General features: G+C 50.1%; 2 protein-coding genes across 2 annotated transcripts; both read left to right on the forward strand.

Annotated features, from left to right (window-relative positions):
• Positions 1–4679: 4679 nt before the first annotated feature.
• On the forward strand, positions 4680–6149 carry J4E79_002255 (uncharacterized protein; the record flags this gene model as incomplete). The annotated part of the gene is made up of 2 exons (XM_049351155.1): positions 4680–5306; positions 5373–6149. 2 exons carry the CDS (start codon positions 4680–4682, stop codon positions 6147–6149), a joined length of 1404 nt encoding a protein of 467 aa, XP_049214994.1.
• Positions 6150–6389: 240 nt separating this feature from the next.
• J4E79_002256 (uncharacterized protein) lies at positions 6390–8870 on the forward strand (the record flags this gene model as incomplete). Its single annotated transcript, XM_049351156.1, has 2 exons — positions 6390–6489; positions 6619–8870. The coding sequence occupies 2 exons, from the start codon at positions 6390–6392 to the stop codon at positions 8868–8870; spliced, it is 2352 nt and encodes a 783-aa protein (XP_049214995.1).
• Positions 8871–12015: the final 3145 nt, after the last annotated feature.

The raw sequence follows: 12015 nt of genomic DNA on the forward strand, positions 1-12015 counted from the left end.
CACCACTGGTAGAACTGATCAAGTGCCAAGTCATAGAGCTGAGAGATAGTCCAACATGTGTCACCGGCTAAACCGGACCCGTTAGCAAGCTGTTTCATAACACTGGCCGCGCACTCTAGACCAGGACATGATCGTTGGAGGTACTCACGTCCGACAACATGCCAAGCGTTACAATCATGAGCCGAGCCAGGCTGCGTTGGACCAGGTGCTCCCGGTCCGGACGATGTTGGCGGCGCCGAGCTTGTTGGTCTGGGCGTTATCGCGGGGTTCGTGACACTTGTCGTTGTATCGGGGGTTATCTCGTGCGTACGAACACAGTATCGGTAGTCTGTAAAGCGCAATCCCGTTAGACAGTGAGAAGTGGATTGAGCAATGACGGCAGCGTACTCAGCCATAAGTTACTGCAATCTGACCCTACTGCGGGATTCCTACGACATGAGATGGTCAGCGAATATGTACGACGCGCCTGGATGCGTAATATGGGATGGGGTTGCATCTTGACTCACATTGCAAAGAACTGCGCAATGGTGATGCCATTGTTGATGATGAACGATTGACATGTCATCGGTGGGACGATGGTCCCATAATCGATACATCCTTCAATGACTCCGTCCTGTGCGCGATCAGACTTTAGTACTAAGGTGAACCTGCACTAGTAGTATCCAGAAGACTCACTCTGATCGGATATTGGCTGCTCGTCTCTTCTGGTATCGGCTCTTGCGTAGCCAGTGCACCATCGTACGCGGCCATGCAGTAGCGGAGGTCCTTTGCTGGAGCGCAATCCGTGGATTCAGTCTGAAGAGATGGGTTCCTATCTTAATATGAGCACTCGCACTCTTGAACAGTTGTTGGCATAATGCTGACCAGTTCTTGAATTCTTCTAACGAAATCGTCCACCCTGTAGCAAGCACCTCGCAAGCCGAGGCGGCTTGATCGAGCAAGATATCCGGTACCGTTAGATTCGCACCGTTCATGTATACGAAGCAATCCTTTCTCGTGCCTTTTGCGAGTGGAGAGGGCGTAGGCAACCCGACGAGTGAAGGTGGGGTAAAGGTCGCTCTAGGAAAATTTTCGTACGGTGTATCCATCGTAGACGTCGCGGGAGGTAGGTAGTCTGGATGCCCGGGATACTGATCCACCGGACCTACAGCCTGTACACAGTAACTCTCAAATGCGAATAGATTAGTACAATCATCGTTAATGCCCTGATTCAAGAAGCGAAAGTCGGGAAGACTGATGCTGAACTTCAGAAGGATGAGGTTGCAATATTCTTCAGGTTGGACCTGATAATAATGTGCGCAATGGCGATTTGTGCCACTGGCGAGATCGCTAGGTATCGGGGCAGCAGTGGGTGTTCCAATCGATGAAGATGTAGGTATCGATGTTGTACTTGGACTGGGCTTGAAGTCGACATCACCTGGAGGCGTGACACAAATCGAGTCCCCAATGGATTGGTCGAGTTTGTTGCATGTGTATCCGATGACTGGGTTCCCTGAGGAAATGCATCAGCTAAGCTTTCCTTTTTGGGGTCTTGACCGTGTTTGCGGTCTTCGGACTAAACCGGACTTACAAGTGTATAGTTGCACTTGACTTATTCGATTGGCCTTTGCGATCCCAATACATGTGTCGTGCTGTTGGACAACATAAGTTTTACAAGTGCTCTGGATACAAAGATCACCCGTCATAGGGAAGTCGACACAAGTAGGTTTCAATCCGTTGCCTGAGAGAAGCCACGAGGTGGCAATCCCTTGAGCTTCGGAGATTGAACGACAAGTGTCGCCGGACTTTATGCTGTAGGTCTTGCCGGTACACCCTTCCGGTTCAAGGCTTGTAGGAGTCGCTCTAGTGTAATTAGTGAGATGCTTAGAGAGGTTGTTACGATGATGGAGTACCCTGCAAATGGCGTAGTAGAGCTCGCCAGCGGGAAGCCGGTCTTCGAACAGCTTGCTGTCAAAGAGCTGAACATCGATTGGAGTGCATATCCGCCGTTGATAGGAGACCCGGCCTGGAACTGGTATGATTTGATGATACAGTTGTCACACATGTCGACCTCCATCTGCTGCTGTCTTCCTAGGTAAAGGTCAGATGAGCTCAATACCATCGATCGGTATGATAAGATGATGGTGACTAGTCTCCACATCCCAATGGATTTGGCGATATGTTACTGAAATGACTTACTGTCTATGGGCGATGAAACGGTCTCCAGAGCCGCATCTTGAATGGACGCCTCCTTGTCACTAAGCACCAGCCTTGATGTTGCATTGTCGTTCGACATTGCATATGACACTCGATTACACCATCGCTCTCCGTCCTGTATGCAGGTTCGGTTGAAGTAGTAGTAGAGAAGCTCCGACACAAAACGCACGGGAGCAACGCGCGTTTCGGTGACGCTATAAACATCTGTTGAACCGCATGCGCTAGCGGTTTCCGCGTTGTACGTCGCCAACGAGGTTGCGCAGTCTGCTGTGCAGGCTTTTTCCAGAGCATCGACGTCAAAGTAAGATCCCGTCGCAAAGTTGCTAATCTGCCGTGGACAGTTGGGGATATCTTTCGTCAGAGCCGCAACGCAACCTATCGACAGATCGTCCGCTGGCAGCGTATCTTTGCTGATAAGTTGGAAGGCATCGCAGCTGGAAGAGAAAGCGGACAAGGTAAAACATACCACCATCGCTTGTGAAAACATCATTGACGAAATGCTCGACGACTGAATGAATTTCTCTGCTCAGTATCGATGGGGTTGATACAGCCGGGAAGGTGAAGCTTGCGCTGCCATCCGGAGGGACTTCCACAACTGGCGCGCTGGCGATGGGTCTCTGAGTCGAGGACAAATCTAGCCTAGTAGTGTGTACAGTTCTCGTAGCGTAGTACTGTGCATGCCTAGCGAAGTCAAATAAATTGTATGTGGGGAATGCGGCGTAGTCGATATACACGGACCAAGGCTGCACAAGATTCCGTCTGTTCTAGATCAGACGGACCCGTGCAAGGGTTTGTCAGGTTGGACAGGTAGTAAGTCTGGTGCAAACACCTCACTCGGCACCCGACATCTCGTAAGGCGCCTTGCACTTCATGGTGCCGTTGGCTTTCCGTCTACATAGGCAACCGATCAATACCTAGGTACTCAGGCACAATCGAGGTATCGAGTTGTTGCATAAGCGAGGCGCGGATCGCACCAAAGATGGGATGGGTCATCATAGGAAGGTTTTAGCACTGTCCTCGATCGGGTCTTCAACTGACGAGCCGTAATGCTGCCGCATGGTGTTATCGTTTGAATTCGGCATCATGCCGTCTTGGCAAGTCCCCACGCTTACCTAGGTGGTCTTGGCAGGGTCCGCGGGCGCTTCGCAACCGATGCAAAATAGTGACACACCGTCGTACTTGTTCTTCAATCCCTACTATCGACCACGGTATCGATTCATGGATGCGCGCGAAGAGCTGGCTTCTACCATCAGGGACCCAAATGATCCTATAGCACGTTGTGCTTCTTCCGCAATCGAGCGCGGCCGGCCATGGCGGGATAATTCCAAAGCTTCGGCATCTCTAGCCTCCTGCGGCTAGGACCTCGGAAGGCATCAGTGCACCTGCTGAGATTACCTCGATACAGTTTCGGATCGACCTTCACGATACCCAAGAGAGAAGCCTGTCACAAGAAGCTCCACCATGATGCGCGCGACGTGCCGTGCCTCTGCGCTACAAATGGTTCCCACTCACTAGTGGCATGGTCGGGCTGGCAGCCGGTGAAGATACCTTATTGAGTTTGGAGTCTCAACTTTACCTTTGATCAGAGGCAAGACGGTGGAGCTCACACTTCGAGTGGCACGTTGGCCCTGCCACAACTACCTGAGGAATAGAACTGGCACGTTCATCGTTTTGTTGCCCTTGCCATCCCGACCGTCGAACGTCCTCAGAGATCTGTGGAGCTCCTGCAACCGAACATAGACCACACTTTAGCCTTTGGCAGTTCATTATTGCTCTCGCGCTTCTAGTTTTGAGTCCTCTCTAAATTTGCTTTGCCAGCATCAGCACGTAAAGGGAGTGGCATCTGAGGTACGTGTTCTGTCAATCAGCGATTGCATAAAAGTGTCCGTATACTGATATGGCGCACAGTGGTACCAAGAAGCCCTCACCATCCATGTTACTGCAAGATGGTCGTCTTCTCATCTGTCTTCATTTCTTACGCGCTGCTAGTGACTCCGGTGATAGCCTCCCCAAGGCACTACCATCGTCACAAGCACGTCCACAGACATGAACCGTTTGCAGCCCGCGGCGCTGAACAGGACTCGATTTGTTTACCTCTTCCGACGGCTTTCCATGAGCAGGAAGATCTGATCGCCAAACTCAGGCCGTTGGACGGTGTCTGTCAACCTGACGAGTATGTCAAAACGCAGTCACATACTGTAAGGTCGCCGTCAACCTCTCGACTCGAAGCTTCCAGCCTCCATGCACGCCAAGCAGACGACCCATATGTTTGCAGCGCAGACAAGCCCTGCAGCAACGGAGCCTGTTGCGCCAAGACTGGGGTTTGCAGCTACGGAGAGAAGGCCTGTGGAACAAATGGCCAGTCCCCGAACGAGGTTTGCTGGAGTAACTGCGATGCTCATGCAGAATGTGGTCGCCATTCCGACCCCCCGAACAAGACATGCCCTCTAAATGTCTGCTGTAGTCAATTCGGTTTCTGCGGTATGGCAGATGACTACTGCAAGGTGACCGATGACAAGGAGACAAGCTGTCAAAGCAATTGTGAACAGCCAGACAGTGGTGCATCGGGCAGCGATGTGCAAAAACGTATCATCGGATACTACGAGGCGTGGAACCATGAGAAGAAATGCATTGGTATGAGGATGCAAGACATTCCGGTCGGCAGTCTGACTCACATCTACTACTCATTCGGCTACATTCGCCCAAGTACATTCGACATCATTCCCATGGACGATGGGGAGGAGCTATCTACTGATACATTCACCGAGTTTGCTAGCCTCAAACGGAAGAACCAAGGACTCAAGGTCATTATAGCCTTGGGGGGATGGACATTCAACGACAACGGTACGATATGGCAACCGGTGTTCAGCGACTTAGCGTCGACATCAGCTAAGCGCGGTCTGTTCATCAAAAAGCTCTTGACGTTCCTTAATCGTTATGGTTTCGATGGGGTAGATCTCGACTGGGAATATCCGGGAGCTACCGACCGTGGAGGCAAGCCTGATGACGGTGAGAACCTTACCAAACTCATCAAACAAATGCGTTCCGAGTTTGATAAGTCGGGTGGCTCGCACAAGGAGATATCCTTTACAGCTCCTACCAGTTACTGGGTAAGCAGATTCTCTAGTCGCCCTCGAGTGTGTGGAGATTGCTGACTCCGTGCCTCATTGCTGTAGTATTTGCGACATTTTGATGTAAGAGCCAGCGTCCAAGCTGCGGACTTTGTCAATGTGATGGCATATGATTTACACGGAATCTGGGATGCCGAGAATCCTATCGGAGCCCAAGTCCTCGCTCATACCAATCTTACCGAGATCAACAAAGCACTAGACCTACTGTGGCGTAACCATGTAGACCCCAAAAAGGTCAACATGGGACTCGGTTTCTATGGTCGGTCTTTCCAACTAGCAGATCCTGCATGTTCACAGCCTGGTTGTCTGTTCAAGGGTGGTGCTTCACCGGGTCCATGCACAGCAAACTCTGGAACATTGTCATACTCCGAGATTATGGATATAATCGCTCAGAATGATCTGACGCCATACTACGACTATGAGCACGGTGTAAAGTATGTGACCTGGGGCGGCGATCAATGGGTATCCTTCGACGATCACGAGACGTTTCAACAAAAGATCAAGTACTTCAATGCCATCGGACTAGGTGGCTTACTGATCTGGGCCATCGACTTGGATACGAAACAGCTCGACGCACTTGAGGCAGTCCTCTACCCGGAGCCACTCGGCGTCAAAGCCGAAGGCGCTACGGCTGTGGACAACTGGCAGGATTCCGGTACTGGGAAGTGCCGAGTAACCGACTGTGGCGTCAGCAGTTGTAAGATTGGCGAGATTGCTGTCACGCAAACGCAATGCGAGGATGAAGATTTCTGGGATGGGTCCTACAGGATCTCTACATTATGTTGCCCCCTTGCATCGGCTCCCAAAGCTGAGGATTGGTAAGCCCCACCTCTTCGAACTTTTCCATTGGACGTACTGATCATTGATAGTGAATGGAGAGGCGGTAACCCAACGTGTAATGGACAGTGTCACCCCGCCGAAGTCGCATTGCAATCATCGCGATATGGCGACGGGGGCAAGTGCATCGACGGTCACAAGTTCTACTGCTGCAAAGCGGAAGCACAAATGCCAGATTGTGTCTGGACGGATTGCGGTGGCTCGTGCCCTAATACTCATGACGAGATGACCTGGTCGTACGATACCTGTGGCAGTGACCAGAAGCGCAAGCTCTGCTGCAGCAAAGAAGAGGGATGGAAGAACTGCGCTTGGCACGGCAAGCCGGGTAGCTGCTTCGACAATCACTGCGATACAGGTTGGCAAGTTGCGATAGCTACACGTTTTGAAGGAGAAGGGGAAGATTGTGGATTTTGGCATCCTGACCGCCAGCGGGCATTCTGCTGTGATCCGCCAGATGGGAAATCTCCGTTCCTGCCCGTTCCCCTCGACTTTCTCTTCAGCAATCCCCCAAAGGAAGAAGAAGCAGACACCGAGTTCAATCTCAAGACGGATCCAACTTATGGTGGTACAAACACCGTACCATTCTCCGAGGAACCGGACAATGCGCCATTTGGTTTCGTTGTCCTTACGAGTCCGGACACCCTGCAGGTGTCTCTCGACAAGCGAGATGGTTCTCATTGGGAGGTGTTTGACTGTTTCGACTCTATTACCGAGGGAGAACACACCGTGAGAATGATGTGCACTGACCGAAGTGAACAGTCGAACTGCGACAAGATTCATCTCGGCCATGGTGCGCCTGGTACCATCGTTGAAATGCCAGCTGGGTGCGGACCAGGCAAGTATGCTGTGGTGAAGACCTTGGAGGTGAGCAAGAACCAAGGCCTGCCTCATCGCCTTGTCAAGCGAGGGCTCTCAGTCATCGACCATATCTACGACCTGACCTTCGACTATCAATTCAAGCGAGTGCCACGCGATCTGGGTACTACTCAGATGAGGATTGACTTCAGTAACGAGCCCGAGTACTGGGACAACATTGTCAACAAGACTGCGAGCGGAAAACACCGAAAGAGGCGTTTGGAAGATGTTGGCGGCAGCCACAGGCGCTGGCTAGAGGAGGAGTGGCGCGATGATACTCATTTTGGCGCATTGTCTATCGAGGAACTGCACAAGCGTTGGTTCGGTAGTGATGTCGTTGACTGGTTGAAAGGAATCATCAATGGAGTGTCTGGTGGTCTTGACCTTGGCCACACGTATTCGGACGACTTCATACTCAAGATCATCGACCAAAAGCTGACTTGTCCAAACATGGCCGCCAAGCTAGAAGTCAAAGCAGAGTGTCACGTTGATGTCGACGTCAACTATGGCTTCACGCTTGTCGCCACGCTGGGCAAACCGGGTAGCTTCATCGACCTCAGTGATTCCTTCCTTTATTTTCGGACGAAGGGCGAGGTAGACGCCAAATTTGTTATCGATGCAGCGGTCACAGCAATGTTCGATACCGGAGACATCATGATGTTTTCTGCGGATAAATTTGGGGCAGCTTTTGCTGTGCCCGGCATCGTCACCATCGGTCCCAACTTCAAGCTTTTTGGAAGACTGGAAGGTCAAGCGACATTGGGCGTCAAATTTGAGAGCAAGGTCAAACTCGCAGAATGGGATGTTCGGCAAACCTATCCAGTCGCGAATAATGATTGGATCCCAGACGCTTCAAAGACTCCGAAGAAAAAGGGGACGCAGAATGTGCTTGATCCCGAGTTTGAGTACGGCGTGACGCTCGAGGGCTATCTTACCGCCCACGTCAAACCGACGATAACCTTCGGCATCGACTTCAACGCAGACTTCATACCAATCGACAGCTGCGCTGTTAACCTTGTTGCTGATGGCCATGTCACTTTCCACGCCGAGCTAAAGTTGAACAGCGATTCCTCTTTCTGCTATGGCGTAGACGCTGGTGCCGATCTCTATGCGACTATCGATGCTCCATCCGAGTTTGATTGGGCGCTTCCCAGCACGCCGTACCCCATTGTTCCCGTCGACGACGTTCAGATTTACCCCAGTGACAATTCACCAGCATGCATAGATTTGTCCAAAAGGCGTGCTGTTGATGACGTCCCAACTATCGTCAACGCCTCCGCGCGATTGGAGCGACGATCTGGAGATCCGATGTCGATCGCGCAAGATGAAAGCAAACATGATCGAGGTCATTTTCAAAAGAGGGCCCAAGTATACGGCCCGTTGGTACCTCGCTTGGATGGCTTGAATTGTCCCGGCGCCATTGATGTGGGCGACATACCGCCATGTCCGCTGTGTGGCGACGATGACGACGAAACCGTATCAAAACGCGCTGAATCTTGCTGGCTCGATTCTTACGCCAAAGGTCCTACGTGTGACATCGACATCAACGAGAAGCGTGACGCCGAGACGGGCAACAAGAACGGAAGCCTGACGGACGACGATTACAGTGCCCTTGAGCAAATGCAATGGATTGAGCAACAGCATCATCTGGAGAAGCGTGACCCAGAGAAACTCATCAAGTGGGATGGCATACCGCTGCCCTGCGGGCATTATAGGTATTGCTCTGAAGCAAGCAAGCAGAGTGGAGTTAACAAGTGGTTCGGCTATCGAGACTTAGACGGTCCGTGTGAATTGGAGGTGGTCAAACTCAAAGCCTCTGAAACAAACACAAACCTATACGCGAGTAAGTAATTACCCTAGAGCCACGGATGTTCGATACGGTGGAAGAAGAGCTGGGGTCATTTTATCTTTTCAAATCAGCCCGCTAACTTTAAGAAGCGGAGCACATTTATGAAGCCCAGTTGTTGCCCGACTTCATGGAATGGCTTGTGAAGGGGCCACTTCCCGGTGGATACAAATCTCCAACGAGAGATTGGGTTGCTGATGTGCTTATCGGTATGAACGAACAAACAATCGAGCCGCACACAGCGCCTTCTTGGACAGAGATGTCCACCCTGTTCCAAATGACGCATGGCCTGGGCGGTAATCACAACCCAAGCGGCCTTGCACTCCTTTACAAGGACGTGAACGGGCGTAAAGCCCACTTCTTTGCCCTCAATACTCTCACTTCAGCGAACGAGGAAAACTTGAAAAGAACATCAATCATGCACCGCAATACGGCCGGAGTTTTCTCCTACATGCGCAATCCCTGGATTTGGCCAAAATTCACTGCGTCTTCACAGTACATGGAAGGGGTTCTTCGCGATTTCGATACAACCTTCGATTGGAACGGCAATGCTGTCCAAAATATCGGGCAGCTAGGTCGACCACAGCGAGATACCGACGACCCACAAGCAGGTTTGCGCGATCTGTATTGCTATTGGATTGACATGCTACTCCATCTTATTGAGGGAAAGGCTGATGTGTGGCTACAAGCTGCTGAGTCCAATTTCAGGGCAAGTTTTGGCAACGATGACAAAGGAAGGAGGTGGTTGCAGCAAGTCATGGTTACTGATGGCCCTATATCTACTAAACGTCTGAAGTTTCTGAGCAGTGGGCTTGGAAAGAACGCCCATCGATTCAATCCTAACAACCCACCTGAGAAGCGAAAAAAATGGGCCCAGAGCAATTACGATAGCTTGTGGAGAACGGGACCGGACTTTGGTCCAGCCGGCCCCTTCTAAGATTAAAGCGCATTTGTCTTCTTGGTAACATGTTGGGTATGGATAGTAAGTATGTACTTATCTGTTGAGATGTAGATATATACACTCTGAAGTCTATAGCTCGCTGTCTCACCTTGCATTATGTCCCCTGGATTACCTCTCATGCTTGGAGGACCCCTCAGCTATAGCTCCAGCATCCTTGCTCAATAGTCTACTTAGCCTCAGCGCATATTCTTTCCCAGAAAAGCTGATCCGTGCCACTCGTGGCAATAAACTCTCCCTGCTCGAGCGAATTCATAAGATACGCGCAATTTCCAAGTTTCGGGTTGAACAAATAACTCTTGCATTCTGCTTCGGCCAAACACAGCGTCGCACAAGTCGAAACATCGGTCGCATCGATCAAGTTGAACGAAGAAGCGTAATATGCCTCAACATTGGCGAAGCCTTCGACGCCACACGTGGTGCTTGGGGATGGGCTGGGGAGCGGAGTGTCGCACTTTCCGAATCCAGCTTGGCAACCTGTTGCACAGAATGCGGCGGTGCTTCCACTGCGAGTTGATATTAGTATGAGAGGGAGGGAGAGAGAAGAATGAGAGCTTACCACCATCCGTAGGCGCTGCAGCAATCGCCAAACGAAGAGCCTAGGCATGTCACTCCGCTACCACAACTGCCGTCGACGGAGATCTTCTGAGTGGGTGCTGGTGTAGCTGCCGAAGTTACAGTTGGAACTGCAGTCGTGGACAGGGTTGATGAAGATGACACCGGCCCGCAGTTTCCAAAGGCTGCATTGCAGCTGGTGCCGCAATGGGCGGTGGTTGTTCCACACCATCCATAGGCGCTACAGCAATTGCCAAATGAAGAGCCGACGCATGTGAAGCCAGAAGTTCCGCCGCAAGTTCCATCAGTGGAGATCTTTCCGCCCGTAACCGGGGCCGCTGATGCTGCGGGCACTTTCGATGATACTGCGGGTGCTGCCGACGAAGGTACAGGTGCTGCGGATGAGACTGCGGGCGCTGCCGATAACACTACGAGTCTCGTCGAGGATACTACAAGTGTTTTCGATGACGCAGCAGGTGCTGAGGAAAGGATGACCGCGGGCGCTGAAGATACTGGAGACTTGCAGTCTCCGAATTTAGCCTGACAGCCAGTTCCGCAGTGTTGTGTAGTGGAACCACAACGTCCATTCTTAGAGCAACAGTTTCCCCAAGACGAATCCTTGCAAGTAAGCGTGTTCCAAGACTGTTTGCCGCAAACACTTGAGGTGCTGACGCGCAACGCATTGACATTAAAGAATAAAAGGGCCGGAACGGCTAACAGTATCGAAGAACGCATCGTGCAAAAGAACCGTCGGAACGAGTGACTTGGGTTAAGAAACGGTCGGCGAATGAGGACGCATTGCCAGAATCGTGAGAGGGAGCGACCAGAATATATTACATCGCGGATAGGAGACTTCCAAGCATGGGCTGACTCGTGAAGCGAAAGTGGTGTTAGAGTTCTCTCGAGCTAGACCCGATGGACCCAACGCTAGGCTATTATTAAAGCTGCTAAGGCTATTGCATCCCCACAAGGCTGAAGATAGCGTGTATTTTGATGCGCACTACGAGCTCAACAATCGTTGCTTTGCACCTAGAGTTGCGGAGTTGCTCTTATAATGTATTTCGCGGGGAGACACGACGAACGCTAGTGTAGGATCGAACGAGATCTAGCGACTACCTACCTACTATTAACTTGCTTATTCTCTGTTACTTATTACTAAAGTAAGAGACTATATATTTGCAGGGATTAACTTAATTTATATAAGTACCTAGGTAACAAAGGTTCTCTTGTTATTATATTCTCTAATACTAGTAATATATTATTTAATTCTAATACGTTCTATATTTAGAAGCTCGTAAATCTAGACTATTAATAACTTCTAATAGGTAAGGCTAATTAGTCTAAACGTTTAGACTTTGTTTTTCTTATCTTTATTGTAGTTATTGTTATTATTACTATTTATAACTCTAGGTAAATATTTCTCTAAGATAAGTATATAGATATAATAAATATTCTCTACTTTTAATAAACTATTAGTATACTTACTTTGTTTACTATTAGGTTGTTTATTATTATTCTAGATTCTTTTATAACCTACCTTATTACTCTTACTTCTTTTACTTCTACTTCTATTACTATACTTATTACTATACCTCTTTATATAATATAATATATAGATTTACTTCTTAATTCTTATC

The sequence above is a fragment of the Alternaria viburni genome (assembly GCF_023758015.1).
Source record: "Alternaria viburni strain BMP 2772 chromosome Unknown scaffold_3, whole genome shotgun sequence".
NCBI lineage: Eukaryota > Fungi > Ascomycota > Dothideomycetes > Pleosporales > Pleosporaceae > Alternaria > Alternaria viburni.